Source organism: Astatotilapia calliptera, chromosome 16 (genome assembly GCF_964374335.1).
Source record: "Astatotilapia calliptera chromosome 16, fAstCal68.1, whole genome shotgun sequence".
NCBI classification, from domain to species: domain Eukaryota; kingdom Metazoa; phylum Chordata; class Actinopteri; order Cichliformes; family Cichlidae; genus Astatotilapia; species Astatotilapia calliptera.
The window spans coordinates 20,962,156-20,986,541 of NC_137437.1; the positions used below are offsets into that span (position 1 = coordinate 20,962,156).

A 24,386-nucleotide genomic window follows, 5' to 3' on the forward strand; every position below is an offset into this window, starting at 1 on the left:
AGTTTTTAGTTATACCAGGGATAATATATGAATTGTATGCTGTACAAATTAGAAAAAATGAAACTGAAAGATTGCAAATAAAAGTAAACACATAAACCGCATTCATAGCTGGAAAGGGATACATCTTTAGTTTGTAAGTACTATGAAGTACTTTACCTTTACTAAGTACAAACAGTAGAAAAATATTATTCTTAGCCTGTCTCCGACGTTCAGTGAAACTCTGCTACAAATTGAAAACAAATTCTAATCATGAGGTGTTGATTATGCTTATTTCTAGATCCATATTTTGTTTCTCAGAGTTTACCAGCATAGCCTTGTATGAAACACAGTTCAGAATAACCTTCAAAACTCTATCAAATAACTGAGTATAAACTATAACAGCTGAAACATAAGTAGCAAAGTAAAGGATCTGAGAGATGTAATCACCTAAAGATCAAATTGGTCCATAACTCTCCCCATTTAACAGTAAGTCAGGTCAGGCGAGTCTTAATTCAACAGACACTGTTCATCACCTGACTCATTAGGCAGCACATGACAGGCCATGTTTCACTGCTGGCTCAGTAAATTTAGCACATCTGTCATGGTCACACAGCTGCATATGCCTAAAGGACCAGATTTTACAATGGATTTCATTGACCAAGATCTTAAACAAGAGTAAAGACAACAAAATTATTTAATCTGAAATTGCCAGGAGTCCTATTACAAACCAGAATCACTGTCCAAATCAGAGACTCCATCTTTGTCATCAGATTTCCCATCATGTTTAATTAGTATACTGTAAATAAAAACTTTATGAACCATTCATCTATTACTTTCAGTTACTCTTTTAACCTTTTTTCATAACTACAGGCTTTGTCAGTGGGCATATTTTGACACATCAGAGTAGTAAAAGTAGTAAAAACTGAGCCCTAACTGTCAGCACGTGAATCACTGGTGGACTCAGCCTGAAGACTGCAATGAGAAAAACTTTACCTGCTTGTTGTTTTTAATAAACCAAACATTGTACTTCACAGCGTTCTGGTCTATGTTTGTAAGAAAAAAACAAATTTGTACAAAGTACAAATGTGGTGCTTAGAAAAAATTAATTTACATATTTGATGTTGTTTTAAACCATAGACAAGATTGTTCTTTCTAAGTTTAGACAACCACTTTTCTCCTCTTGGTGTCAGTGAGATAACTGAACATGCATCCCCATGCAGAAATTGTGTATAACTATGGAAAGATCACAAAAAAACGTGTGTCACGCCATTCATTTTCCCTAGTTTTTTACATAATGAATTCAGAGTGTATACGAGTGTGTATATATACACTTGACTGCGGTATAAAATACTGTTGTAGATCAATGGATTTATTGCCTACTAATTTGAGAAAAACAGAGCTTTCTCTCTGTGTTCACATGCCGGTGTCTGCCAAAAACTGATTTCCGGTATTTGCCAAAAACTGATTGCTCGTATTTAAACTGCTATAAGTAACTTGTTGGGCTATAATATGTGAAACATATGTCAAATGCATCCCTCATGGATGACATAAAGTCATCTTGAGCCACAAACAACATTCGTGTAACAAGGTAGAAGCCGCAATCAGTTTTTGGCAGTGACTTTTATATAACCTTTATTTAAACAGTTAAAAAAAATCTCATTAACATTAAAAATGTCTTTTGTAAGAGTAAGTTGGCCAAGAGGACAGCAGAAATGGCAGCAAATATTACAATATTTCTGTAAAAATATTTTAAGTGGGGATAAAGGACCGGATTGGTTATAATGTAAGTACAATAGCAGAGAGTTGTAAAGATACTTGAAAAACAGATATTGTTTTAATTCTCTATATAACCCCTTTGTAAACCCTGTTCACCGAAGTCTATTTACGAACATACGTAAAGATATTACACATAAAAAATACACAGAAACATTGGAAATCAGTTTTTGGCAGACAATCACTTTTTGGCACAACACCGGCTAATCACTTCCTGAGCCCCGCTGACCCTCCGAGGGCTCTGCCTATCAGTATTCAGAGGATGATTCTGATTGGTTCCGTCATTGCCTGGATACGACGCAACAAACTCAGGCTACGTAGAGCGGGCAGTCTGATGAACGCCAGCTTTCAACTATAATAAAATAAAAGAGAACCTTTACTTTGTTTTTTGTGTTTGACATTATTTTCTATAATAGTAGCCACTCCATCCGATAGGAATGGCAGCGGTGGTTCTGTACGGCCGTCGTAGAGGAGCTAGTAAGAATGGTGAGAGCCAAACAAATATTTCAAAGTTTATTATGTGTAGTTATATAGTTAACCTTTGCTACCAGAGCCGTTTTAAGCCATTATTGAACCAAAAACTCTAGATGGAGCCGAATGTAATGCTCATTTATTTAAGCTATTTGTTTGTCGAGGCTATTAGCCTATAAGTGCTTTTGATTTTAAATTTTGAAAGTCTTTCCAAGATCCTGCTTCACTTCACTTCAACCAAGAAGTACAACTATGAAAGTCAGTTATTTTACAAGTGGGGTGTTGTGGTTTTTTTCTCTATATGAGTATAATATCTTCTAGGGACGTAGTAGGAACCTTGGTGTGATCAGTGGTTGCTGTAGCACATGTTCCAGTGGTAATTTCTTTATTAATGTGTCAGCAGATGAAGCCATTAGAGCTATGCAGCCACCAGACCTCCGACATGTTACTGTCTTACGTAAGACTGAATGGCTGAGGATTCAAGATGAACTGTGTGGGGTTAATAAAGAAGAGAAGAGAATAAGAGAGGCAGCTAAACAGCGAGAGAACCTACACCTGCAGTCACAGGAGGTGGTGAAACTTTGGCCTGATACCCTCCATGTAAGTTCCATGTTGAGAGACATTTCCTAAGATTAGATTTATACTAATAAAGTCATGTGCACTTGCTAGGTTGAAAAGAGCTGGAACACAAAGACAAAAACACACTGCATCTTACGTACACTTATGTCTTGTCACAGGGACAAAGGCTGAAAAGGCTGCAGGAAAAGAAGATTCGAAAGGAAATTGAGGAGGAGCAAATGAGACTGGCTGATTTAGAAGAAGCAAAATACCAGGAGCAGAGGCGGAAGGAGATTATTGAAAAAGCCAAGACTCAGCTCTACTGTCAAACCGACAGAGTCAAAGGACTACATGTTAGTCTCGCTTGTGCATTATTATGCCACTTGTGTATAAAACTGCACAATTTCACCTAACAAATGATTAACACTTCCTCCACAGAGTGCACTCCTGCTGACAGAGGTGCTGAAGGAGAGGGATGCTCAGATTGAGCTTAAACAAAGAAGAAAGAGTGCCAATATAGATGTGGACAAAGCATTTCTGCATATGGTACAGACTAGAGAGGATGAAGCCTCGAAACAGGAGCAGGAGAAGGCAATGCAGAGGAAGCTTGTGAGACAGGTTGCTGCAGAAGACCTGAGAAACCAGTAAGACCTAACAATCAGGCTCCAGCTGTATGTGTTAAGAATTTTAAATCCCCAAAACACCACTACCCCAGGACAATGACAATTATATGATTACTTTTCCTCAGAATAAAAGAAAATGAGCTGCTGAGAGAGCGACAGAAGCTGGAGAGCAAGAAGGATGGAGACGAAATCCAGCGTCTCCAAGCGCTGCATCAGCTGGAGCAAAGGGTGGAGGCAGAAAGACAAGCAAATCAGAAAAGAAGCCTCATGCAAGCTCGCCAGGTAGGCTCTTATCTGAATCTTATCTAGTATTTAGTTCACTGGACATTAAGTTTATTTAATGCATTTTACAGGAGCATATCACCAACAGAGACCTCGTAAGAGCCACGGATGCTCAGAAACGGGAAGCTGAAGAGGAGCAAAGGAAACTGTTTCTCTCTACTAAGCAAAAAATCATCAAGTTACGCAAAGAAAAAGAAAAAGAGCTGCTTAGGTAAGACAGAGTAAAACAGTATATATCAATAAATAGCTCTGGATCAAAGTATCTCCAGTGCTACATCTTCTTAAATATAATGGATACTCGTATGCATTTTCTTCTCTAGAGAGGCCCAGACACGTAGAGACAGGATCATAAACAAACTGACGGTCACACAGCAGGAGCAAGCTGTCAGCGAGGAGCAGAAGATCGCAAAGGCTGTCGCAGAGAGCGAGGCAAAACAGGCGCAGCAGCAACTGGAGGAGGATGAGAAGAAAGCTGCAATGTTGAAGTCCATCAGTGTACACAGAGAGCTAATGGTATCTCAAACCGAGCATGAAACATCCAGTGTGTTTCCTCTAAGTCCAATTTTTCTTAATGTCGTGCCATCCCCCCTAATTAACAGTTTTTATTTAAACTTACAAGAAAAAAACCACAATCCTCTCTCCTGCCCCAACACATCTCATCACATAAATGTCTCGTTGTAAATGCATTCTTTATTTTTAATGGACACATTTATAATGGTATTCAACAGTATACAGAAAGTAAGGCAATGCATGATCTTAAATTGAAAGAGTCGTACCTTAAATACCTTTTACTGCTCGTACACATTATTTTACATTCTTTTTCATCCTGTTTCAGACTTAAATCACTTTCCCATGTCTTCTTAAGAGCTTTATTTATGAGCTCAACAGCTTTGGGTGCTCGTAAACTACATGGGTTAGGGTTAGAAGATCCCTGAGTTGCAGATGTTTAAATATTCCAAAGTGGTACACAAGCTCTATTTATTTCAATATACCATCACAGTGTATATATATCCTCCAATGTGTCTTTTCTGTGTAGAGAAATCCATATTGTTGCTGACAAAATGTAATCATGTGTGTAATGCAAACTGTTTTACCAGAGACAAGAGAAGGAGGAGAAGGACAAAATAGAGAGGAAGAAGGCCCAAGAAGCACTGCAGGCCAAGAAAGAGGCTGACAGAATATTTACTGAGAAGCAGCAACTAAAGGTTAAGAAAATCAGAGAAGAAGAAAGAGAGGTGCAAGACTTCAATGCTGCGCAAATGGTAATGTCGGCCAAAACGTAAGTTTTAATCAGAAACTTTGCACCTTCTTCACTGAAACTCGTTTGCCTTTGCCTTGCAAATACAGGCTGAAAAAGGTGCCAGACTTCAGCAGCTGAGACAACAGGAACATGAGTTTGAAGTGAAGAATGCAGAACTCATCGCTGAAGAGGAAAACCGCTTCCAGCAGTATTCACAGCAAATCATCAATGCTGCAGCAGAGGCTCAGCGAAACGTGTTTCCACTTTGTAAAGCTGCGAGGGAAGGGATCGGAGGTGGGTCCGGTCCTGTTTTTAGTGGAGTCAGGCCAAGTTACCTTGTTCAGGACCGCACTGGAGCTCAGATGCCCAAATACGTGTCATTGGCCACCCAGAACATCAAAAAGCTTCACCAAGCTGTAGATATTCAGGATGCCAAGAGAAGACTTGGATTCACATGGTGATAGGTTACATCCAGTTTGAGTGCACTTCCAGAAAGCAGGTTCAGTAAGTGTGAGTTTGTTAACTCTGATATGAGGGAAACACTGTTCCTGAGTCAGGCTGTGTGAACCTAACCTGCTTGCTATCAGGTTTCATGAACAAACTCATGAAAACCTAAAAACACTGTACCAGTTGTCAAGCATGGCGGTGGTACCATCGTGCTCTGGCTGTTTTGCTGTCAGTGGTGCTGGTACATTGCACAATGTGGATAGAATAATGAAGGACGATTATTGACAAATTCTTCAACTTTATCTCAAATTCAGAGCTAGACCATTGAAACTTGGACACAACTGGGTGTTCCAGCAGGACAATGATCCCAAACACACATAAAAACCAGTGTTGGAAGGAATAAAGCAGGCTGGCATTAAGCTTCTGGGATAGCTTTCTGAAAGTCTGGACCAGAATCCTATTGAAAATCTGTGAACTATGCTTAAAAAAACAAATTTATGCCAGGAAACCAACCATTTTAAACGAACTTCAGCTTGTAGAGCTGCAGCTTGAGGTCTGTTTGAGGTGCAACTTGCTAAGGGACATTTAAGAAAGATTAGCTGGGGTGCATGTATAATTTTGACCCTGTGTGGTTTAGACAAATCTAAATTAAATTCAAACTTGTGTACTCAGTTCTTGTTTTTTTTAAGGTTATTAAAGATGTGTGCTGCACGATCATTTCAACCTGTAAAAAGAACAGTTCAAAGAAATCAATAAAAGTCCCAAATTATCATGATGAGTGTAAACTGCACTGTGTATTTGAAGCTGTCTGTGATTATCACTAAGTAGACAAAGCTCTTTTCTTCCATCCGGTTCTTTAATATAAATGTCACGGACCACACTAAGATTCGTATTAGTCCACTGGATTTTAAATAGAGGCTCTGATCTTTATTTATCTGTTGCCATGGTGAATCCTAGTAACGAGCTGAACTCAGAGACAACATACTCAGGTTTTCTGGGACTAAAAACTCAAGAGTTAATCTGCTCAGAGGTTTTTGAACCTGCTTTCAAACATGCTAAAAACATCTTGATACTGATTGTGCCTCCTTACTCTCCCTGCGGCCAGGGAGCCCATGTTGTATTTAATAAACCGTAATGTTTTGAAGGTTTTAGTCATGGTAAACATCCACTAAACAATGAGACCAGTGGTAAAAAGCCATCATTACCAAGGTTGAGACTGCCATGGCTTATTTCAAAATATAGAAATCTTCTGTGTCTCAACCTCAACTTTAAAGACAATTTTGTTCATTGTCCAAGTTTAATATATTCTCTTTGTTTTTTTCATTGGTCAATTTTGATCTTCTGATGAGTTTATTTACTGGCTGTTAGCCACTGCTCCCCTTTATTTTTTTGACAAAATACAAGCAGAGTTGAAGTTCAGAAATAGATCAGAAACAATAACAGTATAATAACTTTTATCTACAGTCAGTGATCAGGAATGAATATGTTCTCATACCACTGTTTTGCTGGTCCTGTATTTTTAAAATGTGAATATTTAATGGCAATGTTAAACTAATATATAACTAATATATTGAGGAACAGAAGAGTAATTCACTTTGGTGTCTCAATGCAAGAAGGTCCTTGGCTTGAATCCACTAGCTCATCTGAGCACAGGTAACCATGTGATGGACTGACAATCTGTCCAGCGTGTGCCTGTCTTGCTCTATGACAGCCGAGATAGGCCCCAGACTTCCCACAACCTCTTGTGCCCTACTTGCAGTACTTTCATATCCCACTAGGGGGCCACGACACAAACTGTGGGAACCACATGACCACTGCCTTGAAGGGAAAGGGCTACACTAAAACATTGCTGCTTTATGCTGATGTCAGCATCGTTAATATAGAAATGTAGTGTAGTACATTAATCTTTGTGTCATTGTGAAGTCATGTTCTACTTAAACAACAACGTTTTAAAGAGCTCAAACAAGGAACGTGCTTATGCACCCCGATAACTAATATATTGCTCTGAAGTTTGGAGATGATCCAAAGGAAACTTAAGCTTTTTCATAATTAGTATGATCCTGAACTTTGACCTTCAAGCACTATATACTAAAAGTGCATTTTATAATCTTTACCCATATAATTTCAGCCAATTCTGCTTCAAACTTTAGCTATATAAACTATAAAACTTGAGATTTTAAGATACTCGAAGTTTCACGTTGCATGAATGTATCAATGTGAGGTTGTGGGGCATTGTATTATAATACAAAAAGTGTGTTACACAGCCCTCTGTATGCCCTTTTATATAGTACTTGATATGGTTTCTAGAATTTGTTTTTTTAAGGTCAACTTTAACCTTGGGTGCTAAGAATAAGGGTGCTTGGCCAATCTCGGTACTCATGTTCCCCAAAGCCTACTATATATTGAAGGTTGAAGATTATACATTTTAGGGGAAAAAAAATTACATCAGCTTTAGCCGTTATGGCAACAACAATCACACAAAATTTGAAAATGATATCTTGAAAACTGGACACTAGACTAAGACAAACAGAATTCATACTCCCTTGCTTTGAAGGGAGTAAAAGAACATCACTCAGAATTTGTTATTTGAAATGATGGAAAGATGACTCATCCAAACTAAAAATAACCTGGGAACGGATTTCCACTGCAACGACAGAGTGATACAACCACTAATGACTCACTAATAACGGTATCACTTAACGAATAAAAACAAAAAACAATGAATTAAAATCAAACAGAGCCTTTTAATTCTTCAAACCCTCCAGCAGTTCTTAAAATCAGTTTGAACCAAACAGAACAGAAACAAACTGCTTTTATCTTATACTTAACAGCTTGGCATTAACATTTTCTCTTTCAACAGAATTACAGTAAATGGTTAAAAAAAACAAACAAAAGAAACATCATGGGTGTACATAATCTGACACACAATGACAAAGATGAGCATGCAAGACACGAGTGTTTTCTTCCAGGCTGATTGACATTAAAATAACTCGAGGATACCTTCAAAATCTTTTTCTCCCCCTCTTTAAATTTTTTTTAAAAACAAACTAAAATCAGAGAAAATTTTAAGTCAAGACAGAATTACAGAATTTACCACATGATGTAAAATTCAGAAAAACAACAACAACAAAAAGAAAACTTGCCTCCAATCTGACTTCACGCGATTAAATAATGTAAAATTTAGAAGAATACCTGGTACGTTTACAGCCCTGCCTGTGCAGTACACACACTTTGTAGTTACAAATCCTTTGTTTCTAGAATGGCTCCAAAATGTCAGCTACCAGTTAACTGTGTTACACACTCAGTGGTGGACAAACCCACAATCCCCATAAAGTCCAAACTTCAGCCAAAGGTTGAGGATGCTACAGTTTGCACCTTCAGGTATGAGCCTTTTTATTTAAGGTCTTTTCTACAGTCTGTTATCTGAATACCACAGTTATTTAACAGTCAAGTAATTAGCTTTGAGGAACCTTTTACAGTCATGTTATCTTTGGCAGAACTGTTTATTTTGTACTGTATGAGGACTGTGATTGTGCCCCACTGTAGATGGAAAGCTGACACTGCGTACTACATATACGCTGTAGAAAATAAGAACATTGCGCGTTTAGTTGCTGTCAGAGCTGGAGCTAGACCCCGACCGATTCCTCTTGCTATCATTTCTATCTTTGCCTTTTGTACTGTCTGGTCTTTGGCTGGCCGGGCTCCTTCGGTCTTTGGACTTGTCTCTTCTTTTAGAATCTGGGCTCCTATGACTCTTCTTTTTCTCTTCTCTGTCACTCTCAGAGCTACTGCTACTGCGTCTCCTCCTCTGGCCGGCAGCCTCTCTGTCTCTGACTTTTCTATGAGAGGATCGATCCCTGCTTCGGTCTCGCCTGCCACTCCTGCTTCTCGAGCGCCTGCCTCTGTGCGAGTCCCTAGCCTTACTTCTGTCTGGGCTTCTTGTTCGATGTTCTTTATCCCGGGATGTTCCTTGTCTCTTACTCTCCCTATCACTGTTGTGTCTTCTTTCCCGACTCCTGCTGCGCTCTCTGCTGCGCTCTCTGCTGCGCTCTCTGCCCCTCTCTCTGCCCCTCTCTCTGCCCCTCTCTCTTTTTTCTTCTCTCTCTTTTGATGCTGAAGTCCTACCTCTGTCTTTGTTTCTGCTGCTTGATCTGTGCTCATCCTTTTTGGCAGCTCTCTCTTTACTTCTGGACTTTGTCCTGGTTCTCTCACCATTTCTACCTTTTGTGTCTTCTTTATGCTTTTTGTCAGACTCATGACCCTTATTTCTATCTTTACTGTGATCAGATTCTGCCTCCTTTTCTTTCTTATGAACATTTCTATCTTTGCTCCTTGAGCGACCTCTCCTCTCGTCACTTCTGTGCTTGTGACTCTTCTCTCTGCTTTTTGACCTTTTCTTTTCTCGGCTTTTACTGCGACTATGGGATTTATCCTTTTTCTTTGCCTTCTGTTTATCATGCTTCTCATCCTTCGCTACAGTATCCTCCTCCTTACTTTTAGATCTATGAGATCGAGTTTTCTTGTCTTTTTTACCCTCAGTTGTATGTTCAGCTTTTGAACTTGAAGTCCGTCTTTCTCTTTTCTGTGCTTTAGCAGCCTCATCCTGACCCTCATTCATGTCACCTCTGTAAAAGAAATAGTAGAAAAAGAATAATAACAATAATAAACTTTAGGAGTTAGACAAAACATCAATTTGGCAGACAAAAAAATATTTTAAAAAAGTAACTTTTCTGTTGTTTTGTTATATAATCAAGTGCACATCCACTCACCTGCCACTTTATTAAGTACACCTGTTTAGCTGCTAATATATAATCTGTCAATCACATAACAGCAATTGAGTGTATTTAGCTCACCTTATTATTGTTAACCATGCCTGTCGTTTTATGAGCACAGTGTACCCCATGTTCTGATGGTTGTTCCAACACAATAACATGCCATGTCACAAAGCTCAATCAGCAAATCATGAGTTCACTGTACTCAAATAGTCACCAGATCTCACTTTTGGGACGTGATGAAAGTTCATCATGGGCGTAAGGCTGGAAAATCAGCTACTGTGTGATGCCGTCATGTCAATATGAACCAAAATGTCTGAGGAATGTGACCTGCACCTTGCAGAAGAACTAATACAGTTCTGAAAGTAAAAAGGGGTACAACAGTACTAGCAAGGTGTACTTAAAGAAGTGGCCAGTGAGTGTACATGCACCATGTGATATAATGTTGATGCCTGCTCAGTAATCCAGGTAATTTCATCTGGATGCATCATTTTTAGTGGGAGAAACATCTCACTCAGCTAAGTGACTTCTTCAGTCTGAAACTGGGATATCATATGATATGGGAATTTTATTAAGTATGCACCATATACCACATGTAACTCTATGTTGTGTATGTCAATAATAATCATATTGAGTATGCATTTGGGATTGAAAATATTTAATTTTTCTAACAGACAAAACTCATAGGACGAGTCAGAGTGATGGAAGCCACCTCAAGACAACATGTGCATATCTGAAACAAAAATGATTTAGCAGGACTCTCCCTGCCCTGCAAAGTAATTCTGATTAAGGGTTTTGAGAGTGGTCAAATTGAGTTGTCATTTCTGAGGGGGAAAAAAGCCACTCACATGGCTCATTTATTAACTAAAAAAAAAAAAAAAAAAAAAAAAGTCTGTCACATCTTTATGTATTAAGAGTTTCAAAGGTACTGTAACTCAAAAGAAATGGTTTAGGCCCATTAAAAGTTTTAAAAAGTGTTATAGAAATGAAATCATACATGTTGGGAATAATATTCCAACAGTTTAAATATTCATGCTTTTTCAGTGGTCACTGCAGTTTACCAACAGCTTGTCTGTGGTCATCTCAGGTACAAGGCTCGAGGCTCAGCAGGTTCTCCGTTTTATGACAAACACTTCATCTCTGCTAGGTGCACAGCAGAGATGTCAATATTTACCAGCTTAGGAGGAAATGGAGCTAAAGCTGCTGATTGTCAGGATCCATTTGCAGTGTTCACAACCTTTTTACTGCCCTTTCAATTGCTTTATATTTTTTAATATAAAGCAATGCAAAGACCGTAAAAAAAATAACAAAAATCATACATGCACACTGCAATGTATGATTTTTAAATCTGAAATATGGAGCCCAACAAAAATTTCTTCTCAAGTGCTTTAAAGTGGATTAAGTAAAAAAAACAAAACAAAAAAAACAAGTCCTGCCTACAGGGAACTTCTACAACATCTTTGACTTTAGGTGATATCATCTTACCTGTCACCCTTAATCCATCGCTCTACTGTGACTGCCCTCATCCTCTGACGCTGCATCTCCTGTCGCCAGTGTGGGGGAGTTTCACTGCGCCGAAAACGATCTCTAGACCTTGAACGAGAGCGTGATGGGGTCCGGTATCTCTAGATGGGAGAAACATAAATCAGCATCTTCAACATGCCTGTGCATAAGTAAAAACAAAACAAAGCTTGTTATAAATAAATCGTGCTGTATGACGTAAAGTGTGCAAAACGTTTGGTCCACCTACCCTTGGACCCCTGCCTTTTATCTTCCTGCCAGATCGAGTCATCACGAGTCTTCTGTGATATGTTGATTGAGAGTTGTAAGCTGCACCAGTACTGTAGGTGAGAGAAGGCGTGAAAATGAACAAACTGTATTACTTTTTGATATTTGTGATATTGGCTGACTCTCAAACACACCTTTCTCTTGGTCTTTCGTCTTTATTTCGCTGATCCTTGTTAACCTCCTCTTTTGGCTTCTGGGCTATCTGGGGACTTATCCTCATAAGGAATCGATTTTCAGGGATGGGTGGGATTTCTTCAGGACGCACTGTAGATGTAACCAACTCATCTTGTTCCTTCTCTTCAGCACTTTCAGCTTCTGATCTGTAAAGATTTTGTGGGTCAGTAGCAAGACACTTGGTGCCATTTACACAGCAGACAGTGAATAGGTGAAAATAAATGAAGTACTTCTTCTTGTCCTCCTTCTGTTTCTCTTTTTGCTTCTTTGCCTTCTTTTTCCGCTTCTTGGATTCTTTTTCTGACTCTTCGCTCTCGGAGGACGACTCTGAGGAGCTCTCCGAGTCACTGGAGCTACTGCTGGAGCTTGATGAGGCCCTCTTCTTCTTTTTTGCATCTTTTTTTGCTGCAACAACATAAACAGCATTATTATGATGACTGAAACTCATTTAAAAAAAAACCAAACAAACAAAAAACTTTGAATATACTTTATTTAAACACACCTTTAGATTTGGGGATGAGCTCTCCACAGTTCAAAACTTTCACCTCAGCGTACGGTCGGCTGTTGGGGTCCGTCTTCTGGCTCTCCATGGTTTGAATGACTTCTTGGCCAGAGATCACGTGACCAAAAACCACATGCACACTGAGAAAATAAAGTGGTAGCAATGCCTCATTACATGCTGCGTGCATTGTGCATAATGGGATTAATTAATAATTCAAAATGTAGTTGGGAGGCACTTACCCGTCGAGATGTGGAGAAGGTTTTGTTGTTCTGAGATGTGAAAGCAGGACATTCAAGGGGAAAAAAAAAAAAAAAGAAGCATCTAATCACTTTCAAAGTTCAGAAATGCAACTAATAATGCACGATGTCAATTACAGGTAGGAACAGATGTTGCTTACATGAAAAACTGGGATCCATTTGTATCTTTACCCCGATTGGCCATTGACAGCAGGTACTCCTTGTTGTGTTTGACTGCAAAGCTTTCGTCTGGGGGGGAAAAGGAGAAGATTGTACTGACATCTTGAAGCCAATGTCAGTTTGGATAATAACTGATGGCATTCACAGTGGCCTCTTTACCTTCAAAAAAGCCTCCGTAAATGGATTCGCCTCCTCTTCCATTACCTATGATTAAAAAAAAATAAAAAAAAAACCAACAAAAAAACCATGAACCATGAAAAAATCTGTTAACTCATAAGTAACACCATCCTTCCATGTCGAATATAAAATTTACAAGTCCTGTAAACTCACCTTCGCTGAAGTCTCCTCCTTGAATCATGAAGTCTTTTACAATTCGATGAAAAAGGCATCCTTTGTAGTGGAGCGGTTTCTGAGTTCCCTTCCCAATGCCTTTCTCACCTGGACCAAACCACATATCTGATTAATAACCTGTGCTGTTAATTGTCATCATTTGTGGAATAGTTTTATTGAGTAAATTCCTTCACCTGTGCAGAGACATCTGAAGTTTTCACAAGTTTTGGGACAGATGTCTGCAAACAGCTCCACCACGATTCTGCCAACTGTGAGGAGACAGTGAGATCAGAGAAATTTACTTCTGTGTAAAGTACAATGGAGCACACTGATCAGTGGTTACAAGAAGCGTGAATCACCGAGTTAATCATCACACAACACAATAATCTCTTTAACCAAACAAGAAGAAGAGAAAAACAAAACAGACGAGGTTATGTATCCATTCACTGTGTAGAGAGTTGAAAATAGCTTTCTAGTAAAATCTAGTATCAGAATTAAGCTGGGGAAAACAGCCCAGTTGTTGTTGTGTTTTGTTGTGATTGTATCTTTGTACCTGTCATTTAAGATGCTATCCTACATCCAGCCGCTAGAGGGCGCATTACGCGCAGTGGTATCGAGTAGCGTTTTGGGGCACAGAGGAAGAATAAACCTTCCTGTTGTGAAACTGGCATCAGCTCAACGTGTGTCCCTTTTTCTATTCTTTATCACAGGTTAGTAAATGCATTTAAATGAATGTATACTGCAGACCTTACAAACGGACGATGTTGTTTATGTGGGTAATGAGCGCAACTCGCTAAAGAAATGGATTCATTCTGAGTTGTGTCTGAATTGTGGGTTAAGGCTGCAGGCTAAATGATGCTAATGCTAGCGGACTTGGCTAATGTGGAATACGGAGTGTGTGTGGGGAAGCTAATCTGACCTGTGAGAGATTTCTGGACTGAACTCTTGATGTATTATGCACTCTGATAAATGGGCTTCATACTACGTTTTATTCTTCTGGTTGATCTTGTGGTTATAAGAACAAGTTTGTGGTTTAATACAAAGACATTTATAAAGTGTTATAAGGAAACTGTTTGATCAATGCTGACTGCACAGTAGTAGTGAACGCTGTTAAAGGAGCATTGCACTCTATATAGTTGTAGGTTGTATCAGAACAGTGAATATGTCTGTTTTATGTCAAAGACATTATTTCCTTGTAAAGAGTAAAATAGCTATATTTAAAAAAACAGAAGTTACATTGTCAGTACAGTGGAAATACATTTCACATAAATAATTTAGTGCTGAACAAGAATTCAAATGAGTTAATTTTACGATGTTTGTAAATGTAGTTAAAAATGAAGTACAGAGTACACTATTGTGTTTTGTTTATCTTTGTAAAACAAATGTGTTTATTGTGATACATTGTGGATCTGATATTATCAATGGATTTAAGCAACATTTTGTTTATGTTTTGTCAAAGTTGTATTGAGGGATTTATACAGTCTCTAGCTCATGGAACTGTGGCCATGTATGGTAAACTGGACTGAAACATAAGGCCATTTCTTTGCAGTTAGTATGGTGATACCTGAAGCTGTTCTAAGCTGTTGTGAAGAGTAAACCTTCCTGTTGTGAAACTGGCATCAGCTCAACGTGTGTCCCTTTTTCTATTCTTTATCACAGCGCCACACGTTGTTGAACAGGAAACCAGTTGCCCCTCTGGTCATCATCTTAGGGAGGCAACAATTCTGGGGGCTCGTCCGGGATTAGCGCCATGGTGGTCAGGTGCTAATCAGCCAAGAATTGCGGGATCCATATCCCTCTGATGCACAGCATTAGTAACGATTGACATCAGGTATCCAGACATGGCCACTCTGCACGACCTACAGTGGGAGATCCAGAACCAGCTCCATCAGCTGACCAGAGCCGCTAACAGGGACCTGCTACATAAACTTGCAGCATTGTGTCAAGAAGAAGAGGTGGAAGATGTTCCCGGTGAGGATGCAACTGAGGTGGAGCTCTTTGACTTTATTGTTGACTTTCTGAGAAGTAAACGACTGAAGAGCCTCGAAGATCAGGGCATGTCTCGTCTGCTTGCATTTCGTGACCTCATTGATGACCTGCAAGCACCTCAGGTAACTGTTGAACTTGGTCAAGCATCTGATGAAGGGGATGCTGTTTCTGTATCAGAGACTGAACCAGCAGTAGTAGCATCAGTAATGAAAAAGAGTATCCCAACAGCAGTGATTGCTGATCCTGTAACTGGTTTAGTAAAACTGACAGATGTGGCTGCATTGTTACCACATAGAGAATTTAAGATACATGGTGGTCAAATCTCAGACTCAGCTTCTGATTTGAGTTTTAACTGTCTATGTAAACAAATTGATGAAGGTCTGGCTGAGGGGTTCTCAGAAGCTGAGGTCTTAAGAACGGTGCTCAAGATAATTAAGCCTGGTACCTTTAAAGACATGCTCATGACCAAAGACACCCTGACCCTTGCTGAGTTAAAAAGGTTCCTTAAAGCACACCTTAGGGATAAGAGCAGTACTGAATTGTTCCAGGAACTAAGTAACGCAAAGCAACATGACAAAGAAAGCCCACAACAGTTTATGTATAGACTAATGGGGGTCAAGCAGCGTATAATGTTTGCTTCTAAACAAGGTACAGACTTCCAATATGATAGCAAACTGGTGCAGGGAGTGTTTCTTCATTCGCTTTACCAGGGGATGAATGAAAAATGCTCATACATCAGACGAGATCTTCAACCACATATTTCAGACATGAATGTGACTGATGACTTTATACTCGACGTGATCACAAGATCACTGAGGGAGGACACTGAGAGGAAAACCAGGTTGGGACAGGTATGCAAACAAAAAGCAATCAGTATCAATACAGCCCAGCTGGACAGTGACAAACAGAATGCCATTCAAGTGCAGGCAGAGGTGCAGGCCAATCGCAGTGCTATACAGGAGTTAACAGCCCAAGTGTCATCTTTGGCCAAAAGTTTGGAGAAAGCCATCACACCGGTAGTGAATGTGGCAACAGAAAACACCTACAACCCTTTGCCACACATAAAACAGTCAACCAAGCCTGAAGTTAAAGGGAAATGTCACCAATGTGTATCCCAAGGAAATGACACCTGCTCACACTGCTTCCGATGTGGAAAAGAGGGACACAGAGCTATTGGCTGCTTACAAAAGGGAACTCTGTCGGGAAACCGGGTGAGGTCGCTGGGGAGGGACCACCAGTGACCTTGGAGAATGCAGAGTCCCCAGTCCCAGAGAAGCTGCACCCCAAAGATAAAATTCCATCTTCAACCAAGACCCCCAAATCATGTCAAGTGTCCAAAAGGGAGCGTGTTGCCCAGCTGATTGGGGGCAGGTGTATGGTAACTTGTTATCTAGATGGGGTCAAACTTCAAATGTTGTTGGATAGTGGGGCCCAAGTAAGCATTGTGGAGAAGTCTTGGGTGCAAAGGGCCTTGCCAAATGTGACAATTAGGCCACTGGAAAGCCTACTCTCAAATCACCCACTCAAAGTCACTGCAGCTAATGGGACAGATGTGCCGTTTGAAGGGTGGATAGAAGTTTTTCTTGAGATCACAAGTAGCAGACATGGCTCAGTTGCTATTCATGTTCCCATGCTAGTAAGTCGAGGAGGGTTGAGCAGCCCGCTACTAGGCTTTAATGTGATACAAGAGATGATTGCAGGGAATGGTGATCAAAGAGATGACGGCAACTTAGTGAGTCTCCTTTCAGAAGCGCTGAGAATTCAGAAGAGTAATGCTGAAAGTCTTGTTTCGGTGGTTCACACAAAGCAACCCCTGGAAGAGTCAGAATGTCCAGTATTAAGAGTTGGAAAGAAGGGACTCACGATCCCCCGCAGTCAGATCTGTCAGGTGAAATGCCGCATGAGAGCTTTTCCTGGAGGAGGAGTCATGTTGTTTGAGCCAAATGTAGACAGTCACTTGCCAGATGGGTTGGAGTTATTTCCTGCGCTCGTTGAAGTGCCGGCTGGCACCTCAAAAATAGTGAGAATACCAATCCAGAATTCAACAAGGCATGATGTTTTTTTACCTCCAAAAGCAGTCTTAGGATTCATTGAAGAAATTATTGAAAGCACACCTGTAAACATCCATCCAACTATGCAGGGGCCTGGAGAACCACACAATGACACCCTTCTGTGCGCTACCCAAACAAGTCCGACCAGTGAAGAACAAAGTAATGGGAAGGAAAATCGCCAGGCTGGCAGTGTGGAGGAAAGATGGCATCCAAATGTGGATTTAGATCACCTGCCGGAGCCTGACCAGAGCAGGGTACGGCAAATGCTTTATGAGGAATCAGACGTGTTTGCTCATGATGAAGGAGACATTGGGTGTGTCCCTGGCTTACAGCTCAAAATCAATACGACTGATGACACTCCAGTTCAAAAAAGCTACAATTCCATTCCACGGCCACTGTTTAAGGAGGTGAAGGAGTATATCCAAAATCTCCTAAACAGGGGGTGGATTAGGAAGTCTGTTTCTGCCCATTCCTCACCTGTAGTGTGTGTGCGAAAAAAAGACAACAGTCTTCGCCTGTGTGTTGACTTCCGTGAGCTTAACCGCAAAACCGTCCCAGATCGCCATCCACTCCCACGGATCCAGGATTTGTTGGACAGCCTAGGAGGCAATTCATGGTTCTCCATCTTGGACCAAGGGAGTGCGTACCATCAAGGGTTTGTGAGTGAGGAGTCAAGACATCTAACTGCCTTTAGCACACCCTGGGGACTCTACGAATGGGTACGAATACCCTTTGGACTGACGAATGCACCAGCTGCCTTTCAGAGGTGCATGGAGGGAGTGTTAGAGGGCATCAGAGATGAGTGTTGCGTGCCGTATTTGGATGATGTCCTTTGCTATTCCAAAACGTTTGACGAACATGTAGACCATCTAAGACAAGTGTTTCACCGGATGCGACAACACGGCATTAAGCTTCGCCCAGCCAAATGTGAGCTCTTTAAGAGACAAATTCGGTACATCGGGCGAGTGGTGTCAGGAGAAGGGATTCAGATCGATCCAAAGGATTTGGAAGCAGTTCTAGCCCTGAAAGACAAGAAGCCTCGCACAGTTGGAGAGGTCCGGACATTGCTTGGATTTCTCAGTTACTACCGGTCCTTTATCCAAGACTTTTCACGACTGGCGAGGCCCTTGTTTGAAATTCTCCAAAACCCAGCTGAGACAGGTCATGCCATCAAGCCTCAGACTGTTAAGGGAAAAAGTCCAGCGACCAAAGGGAACAAGGGGCAACTTCCCTCTCGCTCACCTGTCACTTGGACTACTGAACATCAGAACGTGGTGTCCAGGTTGGTGGACATGTTGACAAACCCCCCCATCCTGGCCTTCCCAGATTTTGATCTTCCATTTGTGTTACACACGGACGCTTCAAACGAAGGTTTGGGAGCTGTATTATACCAACGCCAACACAACAAACTGCGTGTCATTGGATACGGCTCCAGGACCTTAACACCTGCAGAGAGGAACTATCATCTGCACTCGGGCAAACTTGAGTTCCTGGCACTTAAATGGGCTATTTGCGACAAGTTCCGGGATTACCTGTATTATGCACCAACTTTCACGGTCTATACCGATAATAACCCCTTGACCTACATCCTGAGTTCAGCAAGACTAAATGCTGTGGGTCACAGATGGGTTGGGGAGTTGGCGGATTTCCATTTTGACATTAAGTATAGACCAGGAAAGAGGAACGCTGATGCCGATATGTTGTCCAGGTATCCCGTGAACCTGCAGCAGCAGATGAGTGACCATACAGAGACGGTGTCACCGGAGGTGGTCTCTGCGGTGTGGCAGGGGACAAAAATGGTACAAAACGATGATGTTCCCTGGGTGGCTGCATTGCAACTAAATGGTGATGATGGAAATGCTGTACCACACAATAGCGTTTCAGGCATCATTCCCAGAGATATTAGAGCTGCACAACAAGCAGATCCAGCTATTAAAGAAGTTATTTCTTTGAAACTGAGAGCTTGGACTCCAAATGAAAAAGATAAAAAAACAATGTCTAAACAGACAAGGAGACTGCTCTATGAGTGGAACAAGTTAGAAGTAGAAAATGGACTACTCTACCGAAAAACAAACCAAAACCGACAACTGGTCCTCCCTGAACAGCTCAAATCAGTGGTACTGAAAAGCTTACATGACGACATGGGGCATGTAGGTTCTGAAAAGGTGATCCATCTGGCCCGAGAACGGTTCTATTGGCCGTACATGCAGCAAGATGTGGAAGAATACGTGACAAAAAAATGCCCGTGTATTAAACAGAAGCACCCCAATATCCAACAGAGAGCTCCAATGGGATCCCTCACCACCAGTGCACCTTTTGAGTTGGTCTCTATTGACTATTTGCACTTGGAGCCAAGCAAAGGAGGATATGAGTATATCCTTGTCCTCGTTGATCACTTCACGCGCTTTGCGCAGGCATACCCAACGAGAAACAAATCAGGAAAGACAGCTGCTGAAAAGATATTTCAGGACTTTATTCCTCGCTTTGGGTATCCAGAGAAGTTGCATCACGACCAAGGACGTGAGTTTGAAAACAGCCTGTTCCAAAGACTGCAACAACTATCAGGAATTGCACACTCACGCACCACTCCTTATCATCCTCAGTGCAATCCAGTGGAGCGATTAAATCGCACACTTCTCCAAATGCTGCGCACCCTACAAGAAGAGAAAAAGAGTGAATGGAAAGATCATCTGCCTCAGATCGTGCATGCCTACAATTGCACAAGACATGACGCAACAGGGTACTCTCCATTTTTCCTCTTGTATGGCAGGGCTCCACGGCTACCAGTTGACCTACTTTTTCACCAAGGGAAAGACACTGAGGCACAAAACCACCAAACGTTTGTCCAAAAGTGGGCTGAGAGGATGCGAGTCGCTTACCAAATAGCTGCAAATAACAGCCGACAGTCCTCAGCCAAAAGCAAAAAGCAGTACGACAGACATGTAAGAGGTATTACTCTCCAGCCAGGTGACAGAGTACTGGTGAAAAATTTGTCAGAGAGAGGAGGGCCAGGAAAACTGCGCGCCTATTGGGAGAAGGTAGTACATCGCGTGGTGGAGAGATTGGGAGATGGACCCGTCTATAAGGTACAGCCAGAGAGAGGTAGTAAAGCCATGCGGGTTCTTCATAGAAACCTCCTACTACCAGTAAACGACTTACCTTTCGAGGAAGAACTTCCTGTGGAAGAAAAGACAAAAGCAAAAAGGCAAAGACAACCTGAAAGAGATGTCAACGAAACGGCGACCAGTAGCTCGGATGAGGAAGATAGTTATACCTACCACCATGACCTCCGGAGGAAGATTCCATGCTACAGACTCGTGAACCCTCAACAACAAGGACCTGCTATTCAACAGGAGCACCCTCAGCAACAGGAAACTGTCATTCCAAAGCAGGATTCTCAAAGTCAGCCCAAGCTACGGGCAGCAGCAAGAGAGTTCTGTCCTCTTGACAGGCCAGAATATGGGGGAGAACAAGATGTTGTGGAGGCCGAGGAGTTAGCAGAAAAAGACATGGAGGAAATGGATGGTGAAAATAGAGAAAATGACTTTGTAAGGAGATCACAGAGGAGGGGGAGACCAGCAGAAAGACTCACGTACAATGCACTGGGTCAGCCATCATACTGTCACTGGAGGGCAGATATGAACACCCTTTCAGCTAGCCAACCCTGGATGTGGACACACAGCGTCCCATCATTCTTTCACCCCATCTATTCTCAGCCGTACTACCACAATGACTGCACACTCATACACTAATGGGTCCACACATGAAGAAACAAATGTCAGGAGACATTCTTTTAAGTGGGGGAGAGTGTAGAGAGTTGAAAATAGCTTTCTAGTAAAATCTAGTATCAGAATTAAGCTGGGGAAAACAGCCCAGTTGTTGTTGTGTTTTGTTGTGATTGTATCTTTGTACCTGTCATTTAAGATGCTATCCTACATCCAGCCGCTAGAGGGCGCATTACGCGCAGTGGTATCGAGTAGCGTTTTGGGGCACAGAGGAAGAATAAACCTTCCTGTTGTGAAACTGGCATCAGCTCAACGTGTGTCCCTTTTTCTATTCTTTATCACAGGTTAGTAAATGCATTTAAATGAATGTATACTGCAGACCTTACAAACGGACGATGTTGTTTATGTGGGTAATGAGCGCAACTCGCTAAAGAAATGGATTCATTCTGAGTTGTGTCTGAATTGTGGGTTAAGGCTGCAGGCTAAATGATGCTAATGCTAGCGGACTTGGCTAATGTGGAATACGGAGTGTGTGTGGGGAAGCTAATCTGACCTGTGAGAGATTTCTGGACTGAACTCTTGATGTATTATGCACTCTGATAAATGGGCTTCATACTACGTTTTATTCTTCTGGTTGATCTTGTGGTTATAAGAACAAGTTTGTGGTTTAATACAAAGACATTTATAAAGTGTTATAAGGAAACTGTTTGATCAATGCTGACTGCACAGTAGTAGTGAACGCTGTTAAAGGAGCATTGCACTCTATATAGTTGTAGGTTGTATCAGAACAGTGAATATGTCTGTTTTATGTCAAAGACATTATTTCCTTGTAAAGAGTAAAATAGCTATATTTAAAAAAACAGAAGTTACATTGTCAGTACAGTGGAAATACATTTCACATAAATAATTTAGTGCTGAACAAGAATTCAAATGAGTTAATTTTACGATGTTTGTAAATGTAGTTAAAAATGAAGTACAGAGTACACTATTGTGTTTTGTTTATCTTTGTAAAACAAATGTGTTTATTGTGATACATTGTGGATCTGATATTATCAATGGATTTAAGCAACATTTTGTTTATGTTTTGTCAAAGTTGTATTGAGGGATTTATACAGTCTCTAGCTCATGGAACTGTGGCCATGTATGGTAAACTGGACTGAAACATAAGGCCATTTCTTTGCAGTTAGTATGGTGATACCTGAAGCTGTTCTAAGCTGTTGTGAAGAGTAAACCTTCCTGTTGTGAAACTGGCATCAGCTCAACGTGTGTCCCTTTTTCTATTCTTTATCACAGCGCCACACGTTGTTGAACAGGAAACCAGTTGCCCCTCTGGTCATCATCTTAGGGAGGCAACAATTCCACTGTCAGTCTGAGTTTCATCATTATAATTTAATCTATACAAACACCTTTTTTTTTTTTTTTTAAACAAAAGAACAGGTGTTATAGGTGCACAAAAAGTAATTAATTTTTAAATTTACTAGTACACATCAAATGCCTTGATTAATAGTAAGGATGGTAAGATTTGTGATGACACAAGACTGCTCACTTTCTTGCAGAAAATGCACAAAAAAATAAAATAAAATCCACTAGCACTTCTAAAAGAAGTTTTTCCTGGTCTAGAGTTCAGGATCTGAACAAAAAATGGAAATAATGTTAATAAAAGGACTGTGTAGATGTGTGCAAGTTGAACCCTGATGGAGCTTTCATCTGACAATATAATATAAACTGGCATTGATGTAGTTCCAGACTACACTGAGGCTATTTTCAGCAAATTTAATAAACAGTGTGTAGTGTTCATATACTGAAACATTTTACTACCCCATTCATGTCTTTAAGGGCAGATTACAGAGTACTGTTGAACAAAGCTAAAGATTATTGCCTTCACTTGTCACATTTTTTGACATCCATATTTTTCCCTTTGCCAGCTGCTGACTAGCTTGTTTTGGTCAGCATTAACCTCATCTTCAGACTATGAATTAACTGTGATGTTTTGCTCACTTGGTTGATCATGCAACCCATCTATAGTCCTCACTGCAGGGGACTTGGGTTTAACAGCTTGCTGTCTGTCCCCTCACTCTCTTCCCACCCTCCTGTTTGCCCTGTTCTATTCAGTACAGGCAAACCCCCCACAAACTTAAAGAAGACCGAAAGAAAATAAACCACGTGTGTTTTCTTGGTAAACCACACAAGGCTTAAAGTACCAAAAAGCAGCCAGAATTTTTTCCTTCTTACCAAGTACATTGCTGATTCCAATGTCAAGGAAGCAGCGAGGGCGCTGTACCTTGATCCCCATGATCACCTGAAAATGAGAAACAAGGTATGAACACAAGGATGACAGAACATCGAACAACCCCCACTCTGACCATTAAGACCTTACCAGTAACTTCATTCAGGAGCAGAAATTAAACACACGGGTGGCTTCTTTAAATGTAACATAAAAGTTCACTTAAGTTCTGTTCGCCTGCATGATATCAATACAAACAAAGTACCGATACAGTTCCCATGCGACTTATAGCAGCTGCATTATCTGCAAATTAGCCTCGGCTAGCTAACCGCGCGATTAAGTATCGGTCGACTGGTTGAGCGGACAGCAGACACACGTTTTCATGCTTAAAAATAACAAATACCGACGCTTACACACACTCACTAACGTGGACCTTCACGTTACAGTTTCACACGCCCCCCCACCGTATCTTTTTAACGGCAGGCCTAGCGTTAGCATTAGCATTAGCAAGTCACCTATCGTTAGCCGCAGACATGTACATAGAATTTACTGCAAGAAGTGAGCGGTACATTTTCAGCAAGTTTAAACGGCGCATAAAAGTAAGACTGACGCAACAGTACATCACCTGGAAAACCGAATATACCGCACCGTAAGGCGAGCAGCTCTCCCAAACAAGCAAAATGAAGTTTCATTCAGTGCTGGGCTCAGTGTTTTCTAAAGATGGCGCGGCGAGGACGTCAATGTGTTTCCAGAGCCGTGCACCGGTCAGGGCGTGGGGCCATTTTTACCCTGAAACTGGCCTGGCAGGCGCAAATGCTCGATTGGGCTGCCGAGTCACTTTCCTGCAATGACATAAAACCAGTTACATTTGCCGTTTCATGTTGCTAAAAATTGCGACCACTTCATATCCATAGTTTATTGCGCAATTTTGTCTTGTTATATTGTATTTTATGTTACTGAGCAATTCTACTTTATTTGAGCTACTTTGTTATACGGTCGGTTCAATGTTTTGGTTACTGTAAACAAGTAACATTTTGAATGA

General features: G+C 40.9%; 2 protein-coding genes across 4 annotated transcripts; one reads left to right on the forward strand and one right to left on the reverse strand.

Annotated features, from left to right (window-relative positions):
- Nucleotides 1-2,056: 2,056 nt before the first annotated feature.
- Nucleotides 2,057-5,534, forward strand: cfap210 (cilia and flagella associated protein 210). Its single transcript, XM_080290425.1, has 9 exons — nt 2,057-2,238; nt 2,627-2,823; nt 2,961-3,134; nt 3,220-3,425; nt 3,530-3,686; nt 3,758-3,897; nt 4,007-4,199; nt 4,784-4,948; nt 5,034-5,534. Exons 1-9 carry the CDS (start codon nt 2,190-2,192, stop codon nt 5,385-5,387), a joined length of 1,635 nt encoding a protein of 544 aa, XP_080146551.1. The 5' UTR covers nt 2,057-2,189; the 3' UTR covers nt 5,388-5,534.
- Nucleotides 5,535-8,097: 2,563 nt separating this feature from the next.
- On the reverse strand, nt 8,098-24,116 carry ppig (peptidylprolyl isomerase G (cyclophilin G)). 3 transcript variants are annotated; one of them, XM_026144956.2, is made up of 13 exons: nt 23,993-24,116; nt 23,353-23,419; nt 13,550-13,624; nt 13,356-13,463; nt 13,185-13,229; nt 13,007-13,094; nt 12,849-12,878; nt 12,610-12,749; nt 12,338-12,512; nt 12,068-12,253; nt 11,896-11,986; nt 11,631-11,770; nt 8,098-9,998 (listed from the first exon to the last, which is right to left on the reverse strand). In XM_026144956.2, exons 2-13 carry the CDS (start codon nt 23,411-23,413, stop codon nt 8,978-8,980), a joined length of 2,160 nt encoding a protein of 719 aa, XP_026000741.2. In that variant the 5' UTR covers nt 23,414-23,419; nt 23,993-24,116; the 3' UTR covers nt 8,098-8,977. The 3 variants fall into 3 exon arrangements, with proteins under 3 accessions (XP_026000741.2, XP_026000740.2, XP_026000739.2); XM_026144955.2 differs by having other exon boundaries at nt 23,970-24,106; XM_026144954.2 differs by lacking the exon at nt 23,993-24,116 and adding an exon at nt 23,498-23,524.
- Between the last annotated feature and the right edge of the window lie 270 nt (nt 24,117-24,386).

Excerpts from the sequence above, each read along its gene's own strand:
- cfap210 (XM_080290425.1), top strand. The coding sequence starts at position 2,190 with ATGGCAGCGGTGGTTCTGTACGGCCGTCGTAGAGGAGCTAGTAAGAAT. Across the intron at positions 3,135-3,219 it reads ACAGAGTCAAAGGACTACAT|AGTGCACTCCTGCTGACAGA; the intron begins GTTAGTCTCGCT and ends CTTCCTCCACAG. Across the intron at positions 4,200-4,783 it reads GTGTACACAGAGAGCTAATG|AGACAAGAGAAGGAGGAGAA; the intron begins GTATCTCAAACC and ends CTGTTTTACCAG.
- ppig (XM_026144954.2), bottom strand. Across the intron at positions 13,625-23,352 it reads TGGAATCAGCAATGTACTTG|TTGGCAGAATCGTGGTGGAG; the intron begins GTAAGAAGGAAA and ends GTCTCCTCACAG. Across the intron at positions 13,095-13,184 it reads TTACGGAGGCTTTTTTGAAG|ACGAAAGCTTTGCAGTCAAA; the intron begins GTAAAGAGGCCA and ends TTTCCCCCCCAG.